Source organism: Pleuronectes platessa, chromosome 11 (genome assembly GCF_947347685.1).
Source record: "Pleuronectes platessa chromosome 11, fPlePla1.1, whole genome shotgun sequence".
Taxonomy (NCBI): domain Eukaryota; kingdom Metazoa; phylum Chordata; class Actinopteri; order Pleuronectiformes; family Pleuronectidae; genus Pleuronectes; species Pleuronectes platessa.
The window spans coordinates 16,321,701-16,348,153 of NC_070636.1; the positions used below are offsets into that span (position 1 = coordinate 16,321,701).

At 41.7% G+C, this 26,453-nt stretch overlaps 3 protein-coding genes and 1 long non-coding RNA gene across 7 annotated transcripts; 3 read left to right on the forward strand and 1 right to left on the reverse strand.

The window, feature by feature from the left end:
- Positions 1-281: 281 nt before the first annotated feature.
- On the reverse strand, positions 282-6,532 carry gskip (gsk3b interacting protein). Of its 2 annotated transcripts, none has more exons than XM_053434696.1 (3): positions 6,215-6,532; positions 1,469-1,713; positions 282-1,378 (listed from the first exon to the last, which is right to left on the reverse strand). In XM_053434696.1, exons 2-3 carry the CDS (start codon positions 1,709-1,711, stop codon positions 1,220-1,222), a joined length of 402 nt encoding a protein of 133 aa, XP_053290671.1. In that variant the 5' UTR covers positions 1,712-1,713; positions 6,215-6,532; the 3' UTR covers positions 282-1,219. The 2 variants fall into 2 exon arrangements, with proteins under 2 accessions (XP_053290671.1, XP_053290670.1); XM_053434695.1 differs by having other exon boundaries at positions 6,238-6,530.
- LOC128450935 (uncharacterized) lies at positions 2,602-5,089 on the forward strand. The gene is made up of 2 exons (XR_008340055.1): positions 2,602-3,989; positions 4,105-5,089. It is a non-coding gene; the product is annotated as an uncharacterized LOC128450935 (long non-coding RNA).
- Positions 6,502-21,722, forward strand: atg2b (autophagy related 2B). 3 transcript variants are annotated; one of them, XM_053434693.1, is made up of 43 exons: positions 6,502-6,603; positions 7,322-7,735; positions 7,838-8,000; positions 8,121-8,273; positions 8,355-8,457; positions 8,736-8,898; positions 8,989-9,168; positions 9,277-9,373; positions 9,481-9,645; positions 9,758-9,909; positions 10,052-10,163; positions 10,357-10,594; positions 10,688-10,850; positions 10,974-11,066; positions 11,178-11,366; positions 11,505-11,778; positions 11,887-11,995; positions 12,079-12,280; positions 12,563-12,705; positions 13,008-13,165; positions 13,285-13,460; positions 13,558-13,708; positions 13,819-14,021; positions 14,656-14,736; positions 14,867-14,973; positions 15,061-15,153; positions 15,259-15,329; positions 15,420-15,505; positions 15,602-15,772; positions 15,880-16,012; positions 16,093-16,292; positions 16,394-16,623; positions 16,712-16,829; positions 16,909-17,100; positions 17,178-17,279; positions 17,377-17,455; positions 17,538-17,742; positions 17,820-17,889; positions 17,974-18,056; positions 18,189-18,310; positions 19,017-19,171; positions 19,870-20,019; positions 20,462-21,722. In XM_053434693.1, the coding sequence occupies exons 2-43, from the start codon at positions 7,574-7,576 to the stop codon at positions 20,690-20,692; spliced, it is 6,228 nt and encodes a 2,075-aa protein (XP_053290668.1). In that variant the 5' UTR covers positions 6,502-6,603; positions 7,322-7,573; the 3' UTR covers positions 20,693-21,722. The 3 variants fall into 3 exon arrangements, with proteins under 3 accessions (XP_053290668.1, XP_053290667.1, XP_053290669.1); XM_053434692.1 differs by having other exon boundaries at positions 6,509-6,715; XM_053434694.1 differs by having other exon boundaries at positions 6,510-6,715; positions 15,420-15,496.
- A 507-nt stretch (positions 21,723-22,229) lies between these two features.
- noxred1 (NADP-dependent oxidoreductase domain containing 1) lies at positions 22,230-24,855 on the forward strand. Its single transcript, XM_053434901.1, has 7 exons — positions 22,230-22,390; positions 22,502-22,653; positions 23,387-23,389; positions 23,856-24,036; positions 24,123-24,277; positions 24,384-24,582; positions 24,699-24,855. Exons 1-7 carry the CDS (start codon positions 22,230-22,232, stop codon positions 24,853-24,855), a joined length of 1,008 nt encoding a protein of 335 aa, XP_053290876.1.
- The last annotated feature ends 1,598 nt before the right edge of the window (positions 24,856-26,453 follow it).

Genomic DNA, 26,453 nt, shown 5'->3' on the forward strand with positions numbered 1-26,453 from the left:
ATGAGCTGTTAACCTAAGCTCTCAATGTGAGCTTGTTAAATGTTAGACTTGTTACAACAGTTTCGTTTTCGACACATACTGAGTTTGTTTAACTTAATTTTCTTAGTGATATTCATTGTCCCCCAGAAGCTGCTGATGCAATCACTGAGTAGCAGTGAGGACGTTGGAGCTGCGATCTTGTTTGTGTCTCAACTAAGCTTTGCAGAACCAGCTGGTTCAGATCTTTGGCTAGAAATGTCTTTATTAGATCAAGACTTAACAGGACAGAAAAGAACTTGAAATACTTCTGAGATTTTATTGATCAGAGCAAAAGCCAGCAGCAAGGAAAAACTGAATGGAAAGTACAAGTTTACTTAAAGTACATTTGAAAAGACCTAGGCGGGATCATAACCAGGTCACATGTACAATAAATCAAAGTAAACTCCAGAAATCATTGCTGAATATAAACTGATTTGCATTGTGTTAAATAGTTTAAATGTTAAAGGAACAAAAACTCAAACCTCCAAAGAGCTTTTTTACTTTTACAGCAGTTTGGAATACAAGCTTGAGATATAATGTACTTTGTCATATGTAGGGAGAAAATAGCCCTATTAAATACGGTGTCTGTTTACAAAATAATCAGAACTTTCAAATAAGTTTATTAAACGACAGCCCCACAAAAAACGATCTCCTTCCAGGAATGGGTTCATTTTGCACTTTTCAAACCAAAAGTCGATCATTAAGGCAGAGAATATATCTTTGGCTCTTTTACTGAGACACCTGCTGAATGAGAAGGAGTTGAGTATGTTAGAGCAGAGATCATCAGGTCACAGTTTTAGTGCAGGCAGGGCAGAAGACCGGGAGGAGGACACGGAACTTCTACCAGTACAACCTGCTGCTTCTTTCCTGCACAGTTACAAACTTGTAACAAGTGGAAGCTGGAAGATCTCTCCACAGTGTCGGTCAACACCATTATGTTGCAACCGTACCAACAGCCCCCGCACACTCTGAAGTATCAAATATGTCGCCATTCAATGATATGAACTCAGAACAAAGCAACCTTGATAGGGCAGGGTACATCTTATTGGAGTGGTAGCTAGGCAGGTGGTTGTCACATAATAGGCTATAATCTTGGACCAGACATGGTTATTATTGGCTCATGTCCAAATACACCAACATCATCAGCCCCTTTTCACTTGAACAACTTATGTAGCATCCAAGTCCCCTGGTTTTTGTTTCTTTATCGTCCACTTTGCTTCAGCCCCTCCAGCCGCTGCAGCAAAGCGTTCCCGAAGGCCTCTCTGTATCCCGGACTGAGCGAGTCCAGGAGGGAATAAACCGTCTCATGATACTGGTTGGTCAAATCCTCGTCCACTTGATCAAAAGCATAGCCCACCACCTGTTAGGATGGAAATGAGTTCATAAATGTAAAATGTTCATTATATGTGGCATTTATAGAGGAATAAAACAAGAAACCACCGTGTCTTACCCTCAGTCCGGCCTCTGAGAGCTCCAGACAATACCGGTTTCCCTCTCTCGTTTGCACGTTGATGTAGGCTACGTCCAACGCACTGCTGAGACTATATGACACGTGCATTACTGTAACGGCAAAGAGTACGTCGGCCACCACTGCCTCTGCCTCCAGTCTCATGTCCTTGACGTCACCAAGCCCGACACAGTCATCATCAAATGAAGAGACCATGGACTCCTCGGGCTGACAGTCTATCTCCATCCCTTGCAACAGAAAAGGGAAATAAATTTGCTAAATGCCTAAATGACAGTTCTCCCTGGTTAAATATTTGTGTAACAGGCAGCAGCATTGTAGTAGCTCAGGGGCCGACTCAACTGCTGTCTTTTCATTCTACAGTTCACCACAACATGAGAAACCCACACATGCATCTGACCTCTCTGTGACTTCTATTTTCTTTAAGTGCAGTGATTTTTAAACACCCTTTAAGAGGAAAATTTAAATGCTAGTCATTATTATTGGATCGTGTGTATGTGACATTCAATTATTGTAGCTTTTCAAGGTGATTCTAACAATTTCACAGCGTAAAGTAGACAAATCTGAAAATATGCATTGTAGTTTCTATAAGACTGGATTTTAATTAGAAACTAGGGCTATGAGAGGCAATGTGTGGGCCCGAGAGCTTGAGAACAAGGGACCTGATACGCCTGCGGGAGAGACAGATGTCGGGGGACCGGGCGAGACGGCTCACGCCCACCGATCCAGTCCACTCCATCAGGTGCAGACCACACCGTGAACATTTTATGTAAATCTAATTTAAGTTGTAAAACGAAGCCTACTTCCTGTTGCCAGTATGTGGTGATATCACTACATACAGATGAATCTATTCAGGTCAAAAACACTCTTGTTTCTTTTCAGACTGGATAAATCTTTCACCTTGGTAACGTCTAAGACATCGAAGGAATCTAGGCCAACTGACACTATACAGGTACAACAACCTCGTGTTTCAAAGGAGTGTAATCAAACTTTGAGGCCACGGTCACACTGTGTGACAATCTAAAATTACAAGTAAGGTGGATTTAATCTCCCATGTTGGTGAGATAACCCTCACCGAATTTGAAGTTGATCAGATGAAAGCTCTAGGATGAGTTAGTTCAAATACACAACGTGTAAAATGGCTAAAATGGCCACTAAACCAACTTTTCTCGTACACATGTACCAAATTTGGTGAAAGCGAAGTAAGGGGCTATTGAGCCAGGCCTGGCCCGAGGCATAAGCGATACAAGCGGGCGCTTGGGGCCTCCTGACCGCCAGGGGGCCCCCTATCGGAAAAAAAAAATTATAATTAAAAATAATTAAAAATAATAATAATAATAATATTAAATAACTTAAACAAGTGACCTGATTGAATGAAATAAAGAATACATCTATACAGGAAAATTCAGATTTTACGATCAATATATCTGCCAGCGTTCAAGTCATGCATATCAACTGCGTGCTCAATCTGCTGACAGACACTGCATAATACTCAAGGTTAAGTTGGAAGGGACATATATAAGCATGTCATCTAAAAGGACGTATCTCTCTGGTGCCCGAAAACGGAAAAAGAAAAGGACAGAAGATGAGAAAAAAGAGCAAGATAAAGGTATGATTGCATGATTATTTAAAATATGTTTTGAACTCATTTGAGGGAGGAGCAGCTCAAGCTATCATAGGAGTTAGCTAGCTAGCTAGCGAGTTAATGTCATCTTATATTTGCCATCACATGAGCTATATTCATCAACAGTGTATGTATCTCATTAATATACATTTATCTAGGTGTATATCAGATATCAACGATATTGGCAGTGTTTAGGATGTTCAATCAAACATGTACTGCTAGCTCTTGCCAGGCTTAATCTAACGTTAGCTCGCTGACTGAGGTGGACATTAGCACTAGTAGCTAGCTACATGAAAACAGTACTGTTTTATAAATGTGACATAGTGGTGAGTCTGACAGCGACTAAGAGTCTTAGTCCGTGAGATATCGGTTTATATTGGAGGAAACAGCCAACGGTGAACTTAACCTTCTAGGTGTAAGGGATGCAAGCTAGCATTGCTGTGCCTGTGCACGTTAGTAAAAGTGACATCTCAGCCAAAGATGGAGCACAATGTGCGCTCTGCTCTAAGATCTTTGTTGAGAGATGGCCTATTGGTCTTTATGAGAAAACACCATGTTGAAGTGAGGAGACGTCTGTGATAAAAATATACTTATATTGTATTAATATTATATTTAGGATGTTAAGTGTTCACCACACTGCAATTAGGCTGTGCCTTATTTTGCCTCACTAGAATAGGAATGGTTAGGTGTGGAATTGTTTGTTGATGAGTGTAAGTAATGATGGCAAAATAAACTCATTTTTCATAAACTCACTATCAACTATGCACTTTTGCAATGTTATTTTTTCAGGAACACTGTTGAAGTATTTTGGAGCACAACCAACTGTACCTGCCCCCGATGTGTCATCAAGTGTCAGTGCCTCCACAGCTGATGATACAGCAGGTGAGGTTTTTCTTGATGGCAAATGGCTACATAGTCTTTTAATATGACATGACACATTTAAAAAAAAAAAATTAAATTTTTTTTATTTGTTGATTTATTTATTTTATCTTTGTAGGTTCACCCCCAGCAGACTTACAGTCATCTGAAAGTGAGGAAGAACTTTTACCCATTGAGGAACAGTTACCAGCATTGACAGTCACTGATACACCGACTTCAACCTCTGCCGGCATAACAGGTCAGTTAATCTAACAGTTTTTGTTTTGTGTTGCCTTACTTAACTGTGAAATATCTTGTGTTATGTTATGATTCTATTTTTGTATCTTTGTATTAGTATTAATAGCAAAGTTGGCCAAGCAATATCATATAATGATGTCATCAATGACTTTGCCTCCCGAAAAGCTAGGAAGGAAAGATTTTGAGGACAGTTACATTGTATTGAGACAGTTGGGAATATTTTCACAATAATTGATTGTTGAACCCTTGCTGTCATGTTACTGACTTATCAGTTTTGTTATTATCGTTTATTTGAATGTTTTGAAACAGTTTGATTTTAGAAGTTCCAAATAGTTAGTTTAAAAGGTTAATTGAATACTGAGTCACTTTCATTATTTAATCTATGTATCTATGTAACGTTCTATTTTTTATTATATTCATGCTTGTCTATTTTGGTTTTATTTTGTAATTGGAAATTGCTAACTTAATACGCATTTGCACAGTTGCAAATTATTTATTTAATATGTTTGTGATCGTTTGTTTGGAATACAGAGGCACTATCATTATTTATTTTTTATTTTTTAATGTTATTTTTGATAATACTAATGTTTGTGTATTTTGATTTCAGTTTAAGATTGCACATTTACAAATCTGTTGAAAGATCTGTTTATTAAACTGATACTTTAAAAAAAAATACAAATGCTGTTGTATTTAATTATTTTACAATTTAACTTCAGTAAACCACACTTGATGCTTTACTTTGAATATGAAAGTTTAAAATAAATCTGTGATCTAAGTGCCCTCTAAGGTTAAAAGGTGACTGTTTTGGTGTAAATAACGACTATAATAATACAGGGGTCTATCAAGGGACAAAAGTCTAGAATATTTTTGGCATGAGAGCAACTGAATGAGCCTTCCAGGCCCAAGAGGTCAAGGGGCACTGAAGCCCAAGCCCAAGTCACCATCTCAATAAGTCAAAAAGCAAAATGCTATGAATATGCTTAAATTTAGGTATTTCCCTTCTCCAGCTGGCCATATAAAAAATACAGGAAATCACATCTACGTAATTCAGTATTAATACAATTGATAATGTCAATTAATTCATTGTCAAATCATTGTAGTGTGACATTTTTGTCAATAATCGTCGAGCGCAAATGACTCCGCTAGGTGGGAGGGGGGGCCCCAATATCAAATTCTGCTTAGGGCCCCCGAAAGGCTTGGGCCGGCCCTGTATTGAGCCATTTAGCCACGCCCATTTCAAATAACTTACTTACCACTTTTGAATTTTCTGCAAACTTGTGAGTTTTCAAGCACGTTTAGGCCCTCAAATAAGGCAATCCATTTGGCAGACAATATGAATAATAATAATCATATAATTTCTATAGGGCCTTCGCCACTGTCGGTGCTCGGGCCTAACTGGAGTTGCTAAACAGATGTAGTGGGATAAAAAAAATACAATATGGCCAGAACTTTCGACCGACGTAACATGGAATAAAATACTCAAATAGCTCAACTCAGAAGCAGTACTCTAGTAAATATAATTTGTTACAAAACATCACCACTAGTACTACACGTGCACTTCAGTCCACCACCTGTTTAACAACATTAACGTGAGTCACAAGTGAACACATACAAAACATCACAGCGACATCTTGAGGATTCAGAGCCGCCCTGAGGTTTAAGCTAGCTAGATAGGTGAGGTTACTGTCTTCACACACCTCACAGTTAGTTATGGATCAATGGATGTTGTCATATAGCAGCTAATTCATATAGTCACATAGACTGATCTCCTTTAGCTAGCTAGATAGCCAACATTAGCTTTATGTTGCAATAAGATAAACTCTGGGAGAATGAACAAGCTAAGTCACTGCCCCGTTACAAGCTAGCAAAGTGATTTCGGCTACTAAACATGCTTCAATCCATTTCTACGTGTTTATTTGTACATGTTATAATAAAAGAATAAAAGCTGTCATCTCGTTTGATGTTAGCTTGTTGCAAAAATCATTTCTAACCCAACTGCGCTCATTCCGCTCACCTCCTCGCTGCCTGGGTTTCTTCCGGCTTGTGGAAGGTTCCAGCTCCTGCCCCCTCTCCGGGCTGTGTGGACAAGGAGCGGGCAAACGTGGCGTTCAAGCGTCCGAGCTCTGATTCCTAAACAGCTCGAGTAAATAAAAAACAGTGATAACACAGCGCGTGTTTTCACTCCAGCTCGTTTCTTTAGTGTGTAAATTAAGCTCTAGACAGATATCTCGACCGCACAGTTTACGCTCTCGACCCGGTGATCGTCCAGTGGAGCAGGCGGCTCTTCCATCTTGTGACGTCACTGCCTCATCCCACCCCGCAGTGTGGGCTCGGGTCTGTGCGGAGTCATGAGAGTGTTTGTAAACAACTCAGTCGGAAGGTAACTTCAGATCCTCGCTGGCATCCTCAACTCTGCTCAGCGTGTCGACTCAGATACCTGTCGTGTAGACGCGTAGTGTGTTCTTCTACTCACGTGCAGCTGTGCTGCGATGGTAAATGACTTGAGAATTGTTGGCTTCTAGGTTAGCTGGCTAACTAGCTAACAAGCTTACAACATTAGCCTGTCGTTAGCCGGGCAACGCTAACCTGCCCACAGTCAGTCAGCCGACAGCAGTGGTTCATGGGCGAGCTAACGCGTTAGCATTTCGCTGGCCAGACGGCTAGGTAGCTTAACGACGTGCCTTTGTTGAGCAAGCAGTCAGCGCAGCTCCTGCTAACGATGAAAGCTTTAAGTAAATACAGCTACAGCATGTGATAGCACTGACAGTCAACAGCTATTGACTGTCAGTGCTGTTGACTGACAGTCAACAGCTATTGACTGTCAGTACTATAACATGCTAGAAGCTATTTCGCAAGCGCGTTTGCCTGTGTGCCCTGGCTTATCTGGTGGGTAAACATGTGCTGACAATAACACTGGGCAGGTTATAGTGACCTATACGTAGTCAGGTATACTATAATGTTATTAACTTATATTACAACGTGACTCAGTTGTTTTCAGTCACTCCTTTTTGTATTTGCCTGTATTGTAAACATAATTTGTGTAATCCTCATGTTGTGTGTCTCAAGTGTCAAATTACAGTGTGTGTGTGTTTCGGTAGGAGCAGCAAACTGGAGTCGAACCAATCCGCACACACATCACTGAGTGTCGACACATCATCCGAAGGGTCCCTGCTCCTGGGATATGAAGGATGTTTGAACTCAACATTTCCTGATGTCTTTAAGTCGACTGGATGACACAACCGTGACACCAGCGATTAATACACAGCCGTCGGAGAAATAGGAGCCTTTGGGTTTGCGGAGCCTCTGAATCTCTTTCATTGCCTGATTACTTTACACCTGTTGAGTTAAAGATGCCGTGGCCCTTTTCGGAGTCCATCAAGAAGCGAGCCTGCAGGTACCTCCTGCACCGCTACCTTGGCAACTTCCTGGAGGAGAAGCTGAGCTTGGATCAGCTCAGTTTGGACCTCTATCAAGGCACTGGAACACTTGCCCAAGTGCCATTGGATAAATGGGTATGTGTGGAGTGAAAATACCTCAGGCAAATTCAGTTGATGTTAATTTAGAATCTGCTTGGATGGAGAGAAGCTTCAGCATTGTTATGTCTTGTTCTTCAGTCTCTCAATGAGCTCCTAGAGACGGCAGACGCCCCATTTGAAGTGATCGCCGGGTTCATCCAGACAATTTCTCTAACGGTTCCATGGGCTGCCCTGCTACAGGAAAACTGTGCGCTAGAGGTCAAGGGTTTGGAGATGGTGCTCAGACCCAGGCCGAGAGTGGGTAAGGTCACCACATCACTATCTTTGCAAAAAGGGTTGAAAAACAGCTTGTTATGTTCTCGCCTGAGAAATAGGCGACCGTCAATTTTACTGAAAAGCAAATGCTTTTTTATCACCACAGCATCTGGCACTGAGCCCATGTACTGGTCCAGTTTCATGACGAGCAGCATGCAGCTCGCCAAAGAATGTCTGAGCCAGAAACTCACAGATGATATGGGAGAGAGCTTCCAGCCTTTTGAGGGATTAGAGAAGTTTGCAGAAACAATAGAGACAGGTAATGTGATCATAACGCTAGCAACATTTAAAGATATGTACTTGTTTTGCATGAATTTAAAGCAAATTTTCTCGCTTGCAGTTCTGAGGAGGGTCAAAGTGACATTTGTAGACACTGTCCTCAGAGTCGAACACATTCCGGAAAATTCTAAAACTGGAATTGCTCTTGAGATACGATTTAACAAGTAAGTTTGCATGGTCACTCGGACCACAGTTGACCAAACATAATATTTGAAAAAAAATCAACACAGAACAATTGAATCCTGATAAAATTCAATATACCACATTAATTTCCTGTCTTAAATCCTTAACTTGAATCAGCTACAAAGGGAATGATGTTACTGAGGGTGAAACATAAAGACAATTATTTAAGCTTTTATTATTAAAGGGGCTGCATCTAAAAATAGAAAAGATATCCCTAATATGTATGTATCAAGTTAATCGTGTTCTGTTGTTGCTTCAGGATTGTTTACTGTGATGAGACGGGCGAGGAGAGCTCGAGTGTGAATGTGCATCAGCCGACCACATTTGCACATAAAAACCTGCAGATGGAAGGCATCACCATATTTTGGGATGAATTTTCTGACGTGTCTCGAGCTGGATGTAAATCATCACCAACTCCAACGGTTGGTGCAGCGAGTCTTCGAAATTGGATAACAGCTAAAAGAGTTGTATGCATAAGTCTTAATTTGAAAAATGGCTCTTTTATTTTGTAGGAAACTGAGCCAAAGCTCTCCCCCAGCTGGAATCCAAAAATAATATGTGAGCCTCATCCGCAGTTCACAGAGCCTGTATCCTCTACAAAACCATTTGAACCTGTGCAGGTTGGGAGCCTTGATGGCAAAATTGAGTTGTCCCTCACTCTGAAAAATAACATAGCTATGCCTGGAGCAAAGGTAAATTGAACAATTTCTTGATTACAACATAAAAAAAAATGTCCCTGAATTTATATCAGTATAATGCACATCGATTAAAGACAGTAATGAGGCTGCTTTCCTTTTCAGCTGGATGTTGTCGGACATATAGAAACATTAGTTTTCCTGCTGTCCCCACGGCAAGTTCATCTCCTCCTGGACTTGTTCGGAGCGTTCTCTGGTGGAAGTGAGCACCCATCTGTTGATAGATAATTTGGATCAAAATGGGTAAAAGTATTACAACTGAGTTAAAGAAATGGAGCAAACCATGTATTTCTTGCTCTTTGTGCGAAGGGGCACAGGAGTGGGCTAAGGACAGAAAGAGTCGACCGATGCAGCAGGAAGATGAGTATCGGCTCCACATGGAACTGAACCGCTGTCTGAAGAAGGAAACTGTTGTGCCAGGAGCAGACCCCGACCTCGTTGAGAGTCAGACCACCAGAACTGTGTCAAGTCGAGGTCAGACTGAAGCACCATCATCTAACCCCATCATTTCTTACAAGCCAGATGTCATGCGTGCATCTGTCTAATGAAAATGGTCCTTTCCTTTATTTTCTGGTTGCTGATGTAGATGATGTGTTCTTCTCCATGGCCGACATGGACATGTCTCACAGTTTGTCGTCCCTCCCTCCTCTGGGAGAACCACCCACCGTTGACTTGGATTTGTCACTTAACAGCAACTACTCTGCCTCCCCAGTAGAATCTCCCTCTAGAAACCCAACAGTGAGTCTTAAGTCAAACGGACGCAAAAATTTGAAGAGAAATTGATTTAAATCATATGTGTTGTAGCTTGTGTGGTGAAAATATTTTCCTGACATGTGAGTTGCTGTTCTACTATAATCTGGCATCGTATCTGCGTTTGTAGGCTCTGTGGGATGATTACATGGATGTACCGCGACACAGAGAGAAGCAGGCCAATGAAACACTCGTCTACTCACGGGATTCACAGCTCCCTCAAAAATTGCTAAGACTGGCCTGTAAGTATAGCAATATAACAGTTTATTTTAAAACATATTTTACTCAAGTAACCCTTAAATATTAGTCCATCAGAAGCCATGTGCTTTGAGAGGTTACATTTATATATTTGAATGGATTTACATCAACTTATCTCCCTGGCTAGTTTCTAAAATAGTATCTGCATGTATTTTATCTGCCACTGTTTTATATAAGGCCATCCATCCAAAGCCCATGGTGATGAGTCCAGGCCAGAGCTGGTGCTGAGGCTGACACTGAGCAGCCTGGCTATCTCTGTCCTCCACATCGACCCGCTGCCACCACCAGATGCTGCCCCTAGGCCCCTTGGCCCCATGGCTGCACACTTCTTCAGCATGGTGGGCCAGCTCTCGCCCACTGCTTTCCTTCAGTCTCGGACAGTGTTTAATCAGGCTTGTCCTCATGATCACCTCAGGTACACTTTCATTTTCACTAATTCCTCTTATGCAAGGCCAGGTTCATGATCTGAACTTGTGAAAATCTGTCTGACCTGGGCTTAATTCTGCAGGTTTGTGGGCCAGGGTCTGAAGATAAACTATGAGCACAGTCAGGGATCCAACTTACGGACTTTCAGCACTGACGTCTCTCTTAACCAGATGGAATTCCTGGAGTGTCTCTTCCCATCTGAGGGTGTCATTGGTGGCTCCCAAAGAGGAATGCAGTACACTGAGGTAAGAGTTTTAAGCCTTTTGCCCTGCACTGAACTTTAGTTGGTTATACATTTGCATTTACTCTCATTTGCAGCTGGCATGATGTCAGTAGTGTTTCTCACTGTTTTCTCTGTCACAACTCAGCTCCTGACATTCGACACCACAGTCAGTGCGGATGCACCGCTAACTACCTGCCTTCACCTGCTTTACAAACAGGCTGAGCGCAGGGGCCCTCAGGTAACATTGTTTGTTAGTATAATATGAAAGCACAACACTTACATGAATGCAGAAAAAGCATCCGTGGGTATTCATGCGTTCACTCAGTCAGCCCTTTTGTCCTCTGCGCAGGGCGGCCAGGTTCGCTTTAGCACCATTCCCCGGAAAGCTGAGATCGTGGTGGAGCTGGGACCGGTGCGATCTGAGCTGGACATCAGCATCGTAGACCGGCTCAACTCGCTGCTACAACCTCAGAAGCTGGTCACTACAGAGATGATGGCCTCCCATATGTATACATCTTATAATAAACATGTCAGCTTGGTAAGGCACTCACAGTAACTAATAATCAAAGATGAAATTTATTTCTAGAAATATGAAAACGTTAAGCATAATGATATATTTATATCCTCTACAACACTATATAATCTACATCTTTGTGTTTCAAAACTAATTCCACAGCACAAGGCCTTCACAGAAGTTTTCCTCGATGACAGCCACACCCCAACCAACTGTCAGGTATCACTGACTGTAAATGCCCCATTGCTCGGCCTTGCAGTCCGATTTCCCATCCCCGACCTGCGCTCAGATCAGGAAAGGGGCCCCTGGTTCAAGAAGTCCCTGCAGAAGGAAGTACTTTACTTGGAGTTTGAAGACCTGGAAGTCAAAACAGAGTTCATGGGTGGCAGCTCACCTGACCAAACAAAAATGGAGCTCACTTTTAGAGAACTCATAGGTACGTGTGCCAACTAAGGAAAATGTTTTCAAACTGCACTTTAACGATTTTTTTCTAATGGAGCAACGTCTCTTTCAAGTTCTGTGTTTTTTTTCTTTATTTCAACAGGGAAGTTCCAGGAGGAGCCAGATCAACCAGCTACCCGATTCCTCAGGGTGTCCCACACCATGGACAGAGACATGACATCATCTGAAAGCGTTAAGTTTGACTGGCCGAGGTGCGTTCACCCACCCAAACCATTCTCAAACGAATATGTCCATATAGGGCAATCTTTCATCAGTGTTTATTTTTTCTGAGCAGGGTTGTGCTGAAGATGAACCCTACGGCGGTCCACTCAATCCTGGAGCGTGTGACAGCTGAGGATGACGAGGGGGCTGAGGATCATTCTCTTGAGGAGGAAGAGGAGGAAGGGGCTGCTCATTCACTGAAGGATGTGTGTGACTTTGGGAAAACAGAGCCATCACCATTTTCTTCACGTAGGGTCATGTATGAGAATGAGGAGGTGGGTCATGGCTAAAAGGCCACAATAATCAAAGAGTGAAATGTGTGTGTCGTCAAATTTGTTTGTGCTGAAGTGCAAGTGAATGAGTATTTCTGACAGCATTGATCCATTTTGCCCTCTGCATTAAGGCTAGCCTCCAGTTGATGTATTCAAATATTTGTGACCAATGCATCATTATGTAAAGAAGAGACACGAGTAGTGCTTTGCATACGTGACCTGTTGACAGAGCAGGTTGTGATCAGCTCATGTTTACAAGTTTTGTTTTATATTTTTTAATTCCAGATGGTCATTCCTGGTGATGTTGGTGAGATGACAGAGTTTCAGGAAAAAACCATGAACAACTCTCGCTTCATCCTTGAGTTGTGTCTCCCCAATGTGCAGCTGGTGCTGCCCAGCAAGACGTTTTATGAAAAACTACACAACAGGTACGGATTTTATCAAATTAAATTAAATGACAGGATGGCAATAAGAGCACAGCTGAACAAAGTTAAATATAAGGTTTGTCATGAAAAGAGAGTTAGGTTCACTCTGGGATATCCTGCAGGCTAGGAAAGGATCTGACATTTACACCTTTTTTAAATCTATAAACCTTTTATAGTAGCGGAAAATTTATAATCGGTTGATCGGAAGTGATTTGAAGCCAAGTTTATGTCCAGTGATTTTAGTTCCTCTGTAAGTGACTTCTAATAAGACAATCTTAATTTGTTCCATGTCCAAAATGTTCTAGGATAAATAATGACCTGCTTCTCTGGGAGCCCACTGCTCCATCTCCAGTGGAGACCGTTGAGAGCATGCCATATGGCGTTGGCCTCTCTGTCGCCAGTCAATTGATCAACACTTACTCCAAGGACAGCTTCAGCCAGTTCCGCTCTACCGGACCCGAGGGTGAGGCTGCAAAAACATTTCACATGATTTTACAGACTTTCAACACTGCGGTAAAAGTTTCTGGTATGAGGTCATGTTTTATTATCCATTGATAGACATGCTCTGTGTTGTGCTTTTAGAGGACACCAGCGGCTCAGAGGAGGAGAACATGCACTATTACTCTCCTGCCTCTGACATGGGCCTCAGGTCTCGTAAGAAGAAAAAGCCCAAAGCTCAGAGCAAGACGTCGCAGAGTTTGTTTTCCGTCATCCTCAGTGTCAATCATGGCTTGGTGTCTCTACAAACTAATTCTAAGGTAAGATCTCGTTCATTTTTAAATATCTAACTTTTTCCACAGGTGTAATCCTAACAGCTTGCTCAAAAGTCAGTGAGATTCCATCTTGTTTTTCCAGAGGGAAGATAAAACTGTGCTGAAAAACAAACATGGCGAGTTCTGGCTGGAGGTGAAGAACGCTGTGCTGTTCAGTGTCACGCAGTATGAGGGATATAAAGACCAACACTACATCTGCTTCCACACCAGTAGCATTTGCATGTATCATCAAGGTAAACTATGCTCGTCTTCCCATATGTTATTGCGAATTGATAATGTATCGTTAAAATGCACACAAATCTACTGTAGTCTGGTTTCATCTCTGTTGTCTCATCGATCCCAGGACTTATGGATGGTGGAGCCGCTGTCTCAGACATCAAGTTGCCGTGCAGGACGCATCCCCATTGGCTAGAGCCAACTATCTACCAATCGGAGACCTCACCTGAGAGATCCTCAACACCCTCAGAGGGTATTGGTCTGGAGTCCCGCAGCATGGTGTCTGTCGCTGTCAAAATCTCGTCACAGAGTGCAGAGCGCAACGTCAAGGTGGAGCATCAAATCACTCACTGTGTTTTTGTTATGAGGACACCATTCTTACTTTATCACTTTAAAAAATCCAGGCATAATTCGACTCATATTTTACGGGTGGAAGATATAAAGTGAGCCAGTATTTAACAAGGTGGGATAAAAAAAAAGAAAAATTGAGATAAAATGTATTACAAAGTTGTGTAACACAGTTTTTCATCTGTTTTTGTCAGTATGTGGGACTGTCATGGCCACATTTGCCCTGTAGATAGAGCTATACTCACAATGAATGATTTTTCTGGATCTACTCTTGTGCATAAATCCTGAACTGCCTTAGTAAGAATTACAAAGGATGTCTGCCCCATCATGTTGTGCTGGGAACCACCAGAAAAAGTTACAAATGGATTATTGATTTATTCCCAAAACATCACATTTAGTCCAGCGTTATCACAATTTAGGCAGAACCGGTGTTTAAGGTGAATCGGTCAGCATTTTTGAGGTTTGCTGCTGACTGTGTGTGTGTGTGTGTGTGTGTGTGTGTGTGTGTGTGTGTGTGTGTGTGTGTGTGTGTGTGTGTGTGTGTGTGTGTGTGTGTGTGTGTGTGTGTGTGTGTGTGTGTGTGTGTGTGTGTGTGTGTGTGTGTGTGTGTATTCAGGAGTTTCTTGTTGCTGTCGGAGTGAGAGGAGCAACACTTCAGCACAGAGTTGTCCCTCTCAGTCTGGGCTGGAACGACCAGGTAAGAAAAAAATCTCTAACTCTTACACACCTCTTTTATTCTCTCACATTCACATGCAATGTTCGGAGAATAATAATAAAATACAATAACATCCAGCAAAATCCGACATCTGTGATCTTATTGCCAACAGATTGCTGACTTCCTGAATATTTCTGATGAGCCCGTGTTGGGTTACGCTCCTCCAGCGTCTGTCACCACCCTACATCTACATCTATGGAGCTGCTCTTTAGATTACAGGTGAAGAACGCCTCAAAACTCCAACTCATTTCAAAGTCACGAGTTAATCCATTTATTCTCATGTGGGATGTGTTTTTCTCTTGACAGGCCCCTTTACCTGCCGCTCAGGTCACTGCTGATTATCGAGACTTTCAGCATCTCCAGCAGCCTCTCTTTAGACCACTCCTCTTCAACACTCAGGTATCAGACAGTCTCCTGGTTATGTCACGAGTACGAAGTTGAGAGATGTATATGAAGCTGAGTTTTAGAAAGATTTGCTGTTATATAAGAACCTGTTATTTGCAGGATCATTCTGGACGAAGCTGCTCTGTTCCTCTCAGACAAGAGTAATGCAGTCTCTGTTAATCTCGCACGTGGTAAGTTATCTTCAGTAATGATCGGGAAAAACTACTTGATTTGTTTAAAATGCAGTTTTGTCCAGTGTTTTCTGTTGGTTTTTGTGACAGACTATGTCCAAGTGGTCGACATGGGAACACTGGAGCTGAGGATTTCAGCTGTCAAACCTGGAGTGGATGGAAAATTGGTTAGAGTTGTCCGTATCTAAATGGCCTCAAACATTTCAGACGTGTCTCCCATGAACAAGGATCAGTCACTTTTTTTTATATTTTCCTCGTATGTTGGTTGACAGGTGGAGCCGAGATTTGAGCTGCGCTGCTCCAGTGACGCCATCCACATCCGAACCTGTTCAGATTCCTGCGCCGCCCTCATGAACCTCATCCAGTATGTCGCCAGCTATGGAGACTTGCTGCCAACCGCAGAACCAGAGGCAAAGCATGGCAGCACTACTCATAGATCCAAGGTCAGCTCAACAGGGCCACTAATTATGACACAGTATTACATAATTAAAATACCATTCAAATCCCTACCAGACATGTTTGCTTAGTCTGAGCATATTTTTTACAATAGGCGGAGTTTCCCAGCCGGCCCCCGTCTCAGACCATTCTGCTTGCTGAAACTGAGCAGCAGATCTTGCAGGATCTGATGAGTGAGGCGATGGAGGAGACTGATGGGCAGCATACACCTGGGATACAGCAGAACGGTGAGGTCTTGGCTCAGCAGGGCGTTAGAATTGTAACTGACTGTGACCATGATATGTTATAACGTTTCACACATCTGCAGGTGCACACGAGGAGAGATATGATGACCACGACCCGCCTCGCTCGGACTTGTTCCTGTTCCCAGATGAGAGTGGGAATTTGAATCAGAATCCCAGCCCCACTTACCCCATGCTTCACTCTCCTCTCATCACTCCTGTCCCGAGCCTTGCCCAAGAGACGGATGACTTTTGTATCCTGGAAACACCTGGTTCCAGAGGAGAGGTTTGAATATATTCTCTCACACGGCTTTAGCCCAGTTTCAAAACAGTGATTTACTGTTTTTTTTAAGTTTATGTTGTCTCACTTTGAGAAATGTGTTTCAGGATCGTGATCAGGAGCCAGTGGTAAAGCAGCTTACCTCAAACCCAGTGGAAATTAAACACGATCACTTCAGCCAGCCTCTGTATGGGGCCGATCCCAGTCGCGGAGCCGTGAACTTTCCCATCCCAGAGGTGCGCTACCTCATCAAAGAGATCTCTGTCATCTGGCACCTTTATGGTGGGAAAGACTTCGGGAGTCCGACTTTCTCAGCGTCTCCTGCTAGAAGCCGCGGGTAAGCTATTTAATATTGCCAAAAAATGTTTGAATGTGCTCAAAGGGAAATGGAATGTTTAATTTGTATCCTTCTCTCTGCCTTGAAGGTCTACACCTCATAGCTCCCCCTCTCAAACTCCAGTCAGACAGGCCAGTGCTCCAGGTCGGGCAGGAGGTGGAAAAGGAAGGAACCCTGATGTCCTGATGGAGATTCAGCTCAGCAAGGTAAAGTTATTCCACAATTTACCGACCATATAAGTGACATGTGTCATTTCTTTGTTTACCACCTTTTCTTTGACCTCAGGTGAGATTTCAACATGAGGTGTACCCACAGGCCCAGGTGGCTTCTGGGTCGGCAGCGGATCAGCCAGTCTCTCGCCAGGTGTTTGTCGTACAGGACCTGGAGATTCGAGACCGACTGGCAACTTCACAGATGAATAAGTTCCTCTACTTGTACTCAAGTAAAGAAATGCCCCGCAAGGCCCATTCTAACATGGTGAGTAAGGCAACATGTTTACACTAACCCAGTCGAGTGTTGACCTGGTGTAATGTCTTGTGTGCATTTCCTCTCAGTTGACAGTTAAAGCACTGCACATGTGTCCGGAGTCGGGCCAGGCTCCTCAGGAGTGCTGTCTGCGTGTTTCCCTGATGCCTCTTCGTCTCAATATTGATCAGGTACAAGAATCACAGACGGATCATTTTTCCTGTGGCAAACAGCATCTTCAGTAACATTTATATATATTTATGTGACACTCCTGTTGTTTGTTTGAAGGACGCACTATTCTTCTTGAAGGACTTCTTTACAAGTCTTGCCACTGAAGTTGAGTTTTTCTCACCACCTGCTCAAGAAGGTAAAACAGATCATCCACGCACAAACACCCGTTGCAAACCATACTTTCTACTAAAAGCTGCTTGTGTTGTCTTGTTTTGCAGCGTTCTGTGTTTCCTCAAAGAAATCCTCTGCCCCCGAGATCTCCTGCAGCTTCTCCAAGCTCGCTGGCAACAGCCAGGACCCGGCACCGATCATTTCAGTGCCTGCACAGAGACGTTTGAGCCACAATGGGTTTTCCACATCTGGGAGGGATGAGGTCACTGACAATGAATCTCTTTCTTTCAAAGACCAGCCCATCTTCTTTAGGTCAGTGTTTAAAGAAAATAAATAATGGAACTATTTGGGAAAAGTGTCTGTATTTGATCAAATTCCTTTCTTATAAGGGAGTTCCGATTTACCTCCGAGGTTCCCATTCGCTTGGATTACCATGGGAAACACGTTTCAATGGAGCAGGTACAATGTCTCAGTGAACTTTGCATTGACTCCACACTAGGTTATTAGTGGTATGTGAATAACTTGATATCTGCTTTGTTTCAGGGAACATTTGCAGGAATCATTATCGGGTTGACACAACTGAACTGTTCAGAGCTGAAACTGAGGCAGTTGTGCTACAGACAAGGGTACGTGTATCACAGTAACATATCAGATGTCTTTCAGAACACCATCATATGTTATATGTCAAGTATTTTAATTCACTATTCACAAAAAACATGTGTTTTTCCACTATATACTAATACTCGTCTGTCTTTCAGACTGTTAGGTGTAGATAAGCTGTTTTCCTATGCAATAAACGAATGGCTGAATGACATAAGGAAGAACCAGCTTCCAGGTCTGCTGGGTGGTGTCGGACCAATTCACTCACTGGTACAGTTGGGTGAGTACAACACGTGATCTTAATCCGGTTATAAGCTTTTTTATGTTTTCAGACATATTTCTAGACATGTATGTTTAGAATGTACATGGTTAGGTATAAAGCAAAAAGTAAAACCAGTATTAACTGGCTTCCAGACAGGCACTGAACTATGCCCACTTTCTTGTGAGCCCATGTGAGAATTCAACGAATGTCAACTATGAAAGACATTGAGATTCACCAGCTATTGACAATAAGGTTCAACGCAGGTGTAGATGTGCTGTCAACAAATCACATGATTTCCACAGTAGAATGTACACGCCCTGTCCTGCCTCTGCGTGCTCTGTATTGGCAGAGCCCCTCACGTGAATGTTCAGGACTTTATCCTGTTGTGAACACATCTGACATCTTCTGCTTTTTTCATATGTGAAAGGAAAACTCCCGACCTAATTTATCTGACAGTTTCCGGAGTTCATATCTTAAAACGCCTTTTCAGTGATATTAAGCTTCTCCAGCTAAACCTGGTCCCACACTTAACATATAGAATTGAATTCCCTTTTTTTTTGCCAGACTAAGTACTAGTTGGATTCTTTGAAGCCGGGACAACATGTAATCCATGATTTCATCGATAGGCTGCTGTGAATGTCATGTACAGTTTATGAGTTTACTTATCCAGGTGTATCTCTCAGCTGTGGTGTTTCACTGTTCTTAAGATGATTGTTTCGTTCAGTTCAGGGATTCAGGGACTTGGTCTGGCTCCCGATCGAGCAGTACAGGAAGGACGGCCGGATAGTTCGCGGGTTTCAGCGCGGCACCGCCTCCTTTGGAACCTCCACCGCTATGGCTGCTCTGGAGCTCACCAACAGGATGGTGCGGACCATTCAGGTAAACAGGCCTCTCCACTGCCACAACACAGTTGGTATTAACAGTTTTTCCCACAGATTCTGTCATGGTAACTATCAGTGTTGTGACTAGGACAGATGGCTCTTTTGTCGATGTGTTTGAGAGAGGATAGGCTGAGTGAATCAATATGTACAGCTCCACAGTGAACAGGGTTACCACTGATCTGAATTTTCAGCCTTGAAAAATATTTAATATTTTAAGATATAACATACTCGATCTTAAATAGTCATTATGTTCATTCTCATCGCTCTTTAAAATTTGTTTTTATTTGCACCGTGGGTCGTTCATAATGTCTCCGTGTAGTTCTTTCTCAACCATACAGATATTAATACGCTGTCATAAAAGTACAAACAAGACCAACGTGGAACTGATAACTGATCATCTGCACACACACCCTGGTCAGAGGGTAATTTTCTACTCAACTACTTCACCTTATCTATAATTATCGGGTAGTGGTCTTGCATTTTGCTTTTTGAGATCTGTAGAAACCCTTAACGGTGCACAACACTACATTAAGAGATCTTTTATGTTATTATAAGAAATGTATAAAAGACTTTTGATTAATTTTGAAAATGTGGGGGACGTCTACAGTCCACATTTGAATTAATGGGAATTAAAGGGAAATCCTGATTCATCTCCATTAAAAAACAAAGATATTCACAGTTTGGTCTGGTTTTCAGGCAGCAGCAGAGACGGCCTATGACATGGTTTCTCCGGTGCCTGATGAGAGGGACTCAAAGAGGATAAAACGGTTCTCTCATTACGGACTGTCCCATCAGCCTGTGGACCTGAGAGAAGGTGTGGCCAAAGCCTACACGGTGGTAAAAGAGGTAAATGAACCTGAATCTGAAATGAATATTCCCACTGTAGTGACATCAATGGAAAGAAACGCTGTTGTTGATGTGTATGGAGCATAGACTGTATATTAAGATGGATGACATGACAGCTCCCCCAAAGTGAAGCCAGAGGTGGACCAAACTGAAAAGTCCAAATATTTATTAATTACATTTTTCTGAAAGATAGTTTCTGTCATTTTAGGTAGTTCTTATCAAACTGATGTATGTTCAAGTTTATTTGGTTTTAATAAAAATGTTCAATGCTATAAAAACAGGGTGAAATGTTATGATTGAAAGGTGATACTGCCTGTCTATTGGTTGAGCAGGACCTCGTTACGCTTCGCTTCTTTTCTGAACAACGGGAGGAAGAGGAGACTCCATCGTCCATCTTTATTTACAGTTCATGGTATTAAGTGTCTGCTGTTTCCATCTACAGGGGATCACGGACACTGCACTGACCATCTACGACACGGCCACCCGGGAGCACGAGCAGCGTGGGATGACGGGGGCGGTGGGTGGAGTTCTCCGCCAGCTGCCGCCAGCTGTAGTCAAGCCTCTCATTATGGCCACCGAGGCCACCTCCAACGTTTTGGGTGGGATGAGGAACCAGATTCACCCCGACGCTCGCCAGGAGGAATCTCAAAAGTGGAGGCAGGGCGAGGAGTGATTCTCGTTGCCGTATCGCACCTGAAAGCCACGACTGTGCACAAGCGGGAGCTGACAAACCTGTTGGAGACTTTCCTCAGATTAAGAGGAACATCACAGCGGCTCATCACAGCCCCGGTGTAAATAAACACACTGTTCATCTCGTGGCATTTTGAGCTTGTGTCAGCTTACCAGTTCCCTCACAGTGCCTTCATGGTTGTCAGCATAGTCCAACTGTGTGTCCAGTCAAAGGGATGTCTGAAGAATGATTCATTTGTGAGCCACATTTTCTCTATGTGGATTATGATCTGTTGTTAATTAGACAATGGCATTTTAGATATGAACTCATGAAACGCTGTTGTCTCACGAACTGCAACCATTTGCTTCATTCTCCAACGGCTTTGTTTACAAGTCCTGTGTGTGGTTACGTTCGCTCACTCGGTGTCGACAAACACTAATATTGTAGGTGTAATGACTCTTAATTTATATAACACGTACTGTATGTGGGCCTTGTTATTTACTGTAAATAGACCCGATGTGTAACATTTCATGCAAATACAAGAGGACAAATCTGACTGAATGTGTTCTGTATGAAGCACTTTTAAGTAACTTGAAGGTTTACTTGCCCAAATGAATGATGTAGGAGAGGATTTACCAAATTAGTGATGAAGTTTCACAATTTTATTTTGAGCTGTGATCAAATTTTCACACAATCTGCTGTCCTGAAAAGCTGCTTTCAACATTCAATAACAGATTTAAACGATTTATTTCCTGTCTGCTGCTCACATATTCAAATTGTAGACACAGTCTTGTAAAAGGAGCAACGTCGACTTAAGATCTTCAAGCCAAGTCCTAATGTCCTGCTCAAAATATTTTCTTCCAGTGTCTTTTTGAATACTAGTATTTGACGTGAAATGTCGTGTTGCAGATATTTGATTTGCTAATTTTTGTGTTTATGTGCAAAGAATATTTCTTGTACATATGTGTACAGTTGATTCTTGAATTTGTATTAAAAGCATGAAAGGGAATTAAAAAACAGTTGCCACATTGTAGTGTGGTTGTTGTGCCTTGTTTTTAGGCCTCTGTGACGGCAACAGCCTGTGACCAGAGGCATCATGTTTTCAGCTGTCTGTCTGTACACACGTCCCATTCTTCTGAGCATGACGAATAACGATCGGGATCTAGTGAATCTAAATGTGGTTTTATAAGTGGAATGTTGGTGGACGTGTGCTTTACTGAGTGACATTAATGTAATGGGACTAATAGCCATTTGACAACAAAAATTTAAATGTCAATAGATCTTCTGTTTGTTTTCGATGAAAATATCTGTTCATTTCTTCTTTATGTTCAGCAACATAGCTCTTGCCTTTATTCTGAAAAGCATGTAGCGTTTTGATGAGCTTTATTTTGAAATACGTAGCCAGTTAATTCGGAAGTTGTTACTGTTGGCATGGCAACAGCATGTTTTACTACAGTGTGTAGCTTTTCTCTTTCATCAGCTGTCACACGAGTTAAGACCATAGACTACATATAAAGTTGAAAGCTTATATAAAAGGAAGATGGGGGACGTCACTGCTGGTCTGAACAGTTTGACCACTGACCCTGGATTCACCGAGGATGAGGAGACGGTAAAACACTTGCGTGCACGCGCGGCTGGACTGACATTTAGCGGGTGCGCGCACGCTCTGTACCTGTGTAAACTCGTCCGTTCACTGAGGTGATTTAAAACAACTCCAAGCATTTACAGTTCATTTAAAGTTCATTCAAAGGTGCTGTTATAAATCAGTGATACTGTTCCTTGTGGGCGTGTCCTCAGAGGACAAGGGGCCTCTGCTGTGACACCTGCAGCAGGAGATGGTGACCTCTCTGTGGCGATATTGGGAGCAGGTCACCTGGGTAAACAGCTGCTCCTCTCCCTCCTGGAAATGACCGACATCAAACCATCACATATCAAGGTTTCCACCAGAAGACCTAAATCTGCAGGTACATACACCAACATTAAAATGAAGTCTGAGCAACACTGTGAACAGGTCTGTGGTCTGAAGCAGAGAAACTCAAATTAATGAACCAGAGTGTAAAGACGTTGGTTTATGTTGCCTGATAAATACTAATACATTTTTTTTATTTTCTTCTCTGCAAGTGAAAATGTACTATACAAATAACAAATGTTCTGGAGCGTAATTGATGCCGTGAATGTTTGGACAAATGCTTATGAGCATAACGATATAGATAGATAGATAGATAGATAGATAGGTAGATAGATAGACAGACAGAAGGTGGGAGGGACAGATGGATACTTAAATTGACAAAAATATAAAAGCAACTTTTAAGTAAGGCTGTCAAATATATGTAGTAAAGTAGAAAATACAATTGTTTTCTCTGAAATGTGTATCAAAAACAGCATAGAATGACACAGAAACACACACACACAATAATTTGTCCATCTTCTTCCTGTGCTTAGTTACTCATGGTTATGAACAGATACATAATTAATATAGGATTGGCCTAGGGTGTAGAGTGGTCGTTCTCCAACAAGAAGGTTGCCGGTTCAATCCCCACTCTGCCCTATCTGCATGCTGAAGATTCCTCGGCAAGATACTGAACCCCTAAAATTGGCAGGACCATAACCCACTATTAATTGCACTATATCTTACACTGTGTATTATGGAAAATGAAATGAAATTTAATGAATTCTGCGCAGTCCTCTTCTGCGAAGGAGGTAAATTAATCTTAATCTTTAATTAGATAAATAATAATAAATAATAAATAATAAATGTAAAGTAAATTTTCCCCACTTTCAAATTTTCTGAAATTTTTGGGAAGATTTGAGAATGTTAAAGCCCCCAAAAAGCCAATTCATTTGCCTGAAAAATTATAATAATTATCAATACATTTCAATAGGGCCTCACTGTCTGTCAGTGCTCGGGCCCTAAATATTGAATAAAAATGGAAGGAATTTGATATGTAATTAAATTATACATTTTATGCATACAAATATATATGTTGAACTAAAAAGTTGAAATGAGTCTAAGTGAGTTTAAATTCAAACTGAAAAAGTAATGCTTATATTGTTATGCTTACACTGTTCTTATATGCCTGTGTGTGTGTCTGTCGCACAGCCCAAAATTTCTGTCAGCGCCCCTGCTTGCATGCATTCTTTCTTTTTTGTTGCTTTTGTGTTTCAGTGGAATTTGTCCCGACCGGTGTCGAGTGTTTCTTCGACAATCGCAGACTGGCAGCATGGGCAGACGTCCTGTTCCTCTGCTGTCTGCCCTCTCACCTCCCCAGAGTCTGTTGCCATCTCCGCTCTCATCTGTCAAAACACTGCCTGGTGTACAGCTTCATCTCTGCTGTGCCTGTCACCAGGTGCCGCCACATTCATGCACATATACAGCTAATTTTAGAAAAATAATTTTAAGTGAACGCATCCCTTCTGTGACTTTCTTCTTCAGATTGGCTGAGCTTCTCGGACACGACTTCATTCTGAAACCGCAGTATGAGTTTGTTGGTGGTGATGCTGCAGACGTATGGCTCTCGTGCTCTTCTCTGTCCAAGGCTTTGAAAGATCCTTCACTGATAGAGGCATCGTGTCCTCTCACCGTGAGCGGTACATCATGCTGACTTAGTGTAAACTTTGAACTTGTCATGTTACATGAGATGTTTGATATTTGATGTCCCTCTCACCTGTTGATCTGGTTTGTGACTCCCTATAGGTGGGATTTCTCTGAGCGAGAACTGGTTCTGTGCAGTGTTGTGCAGCCTGCTGAACATCTGCACCTCTGCTGGTCTGAGATCCAGTGACGCTCTCTCCCGGATAAACAGACTCTTTGAGGGGACATGGACGAACGTCGTGCAATTCACCACGAGCAGTTTCATCGGTTCTTCTCAAGCATCCTCCCTCCGCGAAGATGAGTGAGTACAATACTGCATTGCTACATAATGCTGCTCGTGTGCCACATCAGAAAGAATAATAATTCAAACACAAATTTCAAGGACTGTTATGATTTTATTTGTTTTCCTCCTTTTAGGCCTTTTCCCTGGATTTCCCTCACTGATGCTCAGACCAAGGAGACACCACTGCTGAAGTTTCTGTTAAGTAATGAATGTGTGCAGCAGTGCGTCTCTGCAGCGTACAAATCACTGCTGCTGACACCAGGAAACTTACACACTCACACTTTAAAGTAAATCTTATATTCTCCATCACAGTTTGAAGACTGTGTCCCTCATGTCACACCAAAAGTTGGGAAAACTGTACTGTAATATGCAAGAATACACTTGAATAAAAGGAGCTCTGTAATATGTTTTATTTTTGGAGGACTATTTAGAGGATGTCTGTCTGGCCTGCTCTTGTAAACATGATATCATATGAACGCCTTAAGGAAATTTCTTCACAATTGGTAAACATTCCCTTGGACTTATGCATTCATTCGTTTGGATGGTCAAAGGTCAAAGGTCAAGGTGGCCTCATAAAAACGTTTAACATTTCTCATATCCGCCTTTAGGGAATGTTTTCAAAGTTTCAAAGATAAACTGATGAGCTGCAGGGGTCAAAGGTCAAAAGTCACAGTTATCTCATCTGACTGGAGACAAATATATGTAGACTGATTAGGGTTGCAAAGGGGTGGAAAATGTCCGGAAAATGTCCGGAAAATGTCCGGAAACTTCCCATGGGAATATTAAGCTCGGGAATTTGGGGAATTTTGAAAAAAATAAATACACAAAGTAAATGCTGAGCAATAAAAACATCATACAAAACTCTATTTTAAAGATGTATGGAATGTAGCACACGCTGCATGTTGAATTTCAACTCTTCACTGTGCATTTCTCCATCACACGCACAGATAATTGCCAGCATCCTTGTGTGCAGGACTAGTCAGGTAAGTTTCGATGATATTAATGGGGAAAATATATTAACATGCTGATTGAGGATTGTTCATCTGTTCATCTAGTCTATTTCTATTCATTTATCCATCAATTGTAAAATATTTTTAAAGACGATTCCAATTGTTTGGCCAACTATTTATATCTCTGGCATTGCATTAGTGTTTTTTAAAAGCTTTTTTTCTCATCTTATTCTACAGAACAATTTCACGTGCACCATCTCCTGTATGTAGACATTTCACCCCAGCCAATGTAGAAGGAAAGGCTGTGTACATTTGCAAATGCTGTGGAAAGACCTATGTTAAGAATGACACAAAGATCCAAAAGCATATAGTCAAGTGCCCAAAGTTTCCTCAGGGCTCAAATCCGCCTATGACAAAACAAAATGTTTATATTTATGTCTGTATATGACAAGGTAAATACAATTAGTATAAATAACCCACACAATTTCCAGTTTATTCCTGTTAATTCCCATGGAAATTTTCCAGCTTTGAATATTCCCAGAATTTTGCAACCCTAAGACTGATACTGCCCTGGTTGTCGGAGGGAGGCATATACCTGCTGGGTGTTTATTCTAGTTTACAATGCAAAGAACACAGGTTGGTATTCTGGATATGTTGCAATAAATGAAAATGGTCATGAGAACATGTCGTACTGATGTCAAATTACATTCACATTTTCCACTGCAGGAAAAACACTAAGGACAAAAAAATAAAATAAACTACATACAAAAATGAAATAAATCACTGAAATCTATCAGTCTCAGCAAATTGTAAAAAAAAATCTATTTATATATTAATTTATATATTAGATTAACTTTAATATAAGGATGTAAATTAAGATAATATTTATAAGTAGTATAGAAGTATAATTATATTATAGCTGAACTATTATTAAGTTAA

Coding starts and splice junctions, on each gene's coding strand:
- gskip (XM_053434696.1), bottom strand. CDS start 1,711: ATGGAGATAGACTGTCAGCCCGAGGAGTCCATGGTCTCTTCATTTGAT. Junction 1,379..1,468: donor TCTCAGAGGCCGGACTGAGG/GTAAGACACGGT, acceptor CCATCCTAACAG/GTGGTGGGCTATGCTTTTGA.
- atg2b (XM_053434693.1), top strand. CDS start 7,574: ATGCCGTGGCCCTTTTCGGAGTCCATCAAGAAGCGAGCCTGCAGGTAC. Junction 9,169..9,276: donor TAGCTATGCCTGGAGCAAAG/GTAAATTGAACA, acceptor TTTCCTTTTCAG/CTGGATGTTGTCGGACATAT. Junction 17,280..17,376: donor TTCGTCTCAATATTGATCAG/GTACAAGAATCA, acceptor GTTTGTTTGAAG/GACGCACTATTCTTCTTGAA.
- noxred1 (XM_053434901.1), top strand. CDS start 22,230: ATGGGGGACGTCACTGCTGGTCTGAACAGTTTGACCACTGACCCTGGA. Junction 22,391..22,501: donor CTCGTCCGTTCACTGAGGTG/ATTTAAAACAAC, acceptor ACAAGGGGCCTC/TGCTGTGACACCTGCAGCAG. Junction 24,037..24,122: donor TCTGCTGTGCCTGTCACCAG/GTGCCGCCACAT, acceptor TTTCTTCTTCAG/ATTGGCTGAGCTTCTCGGAC.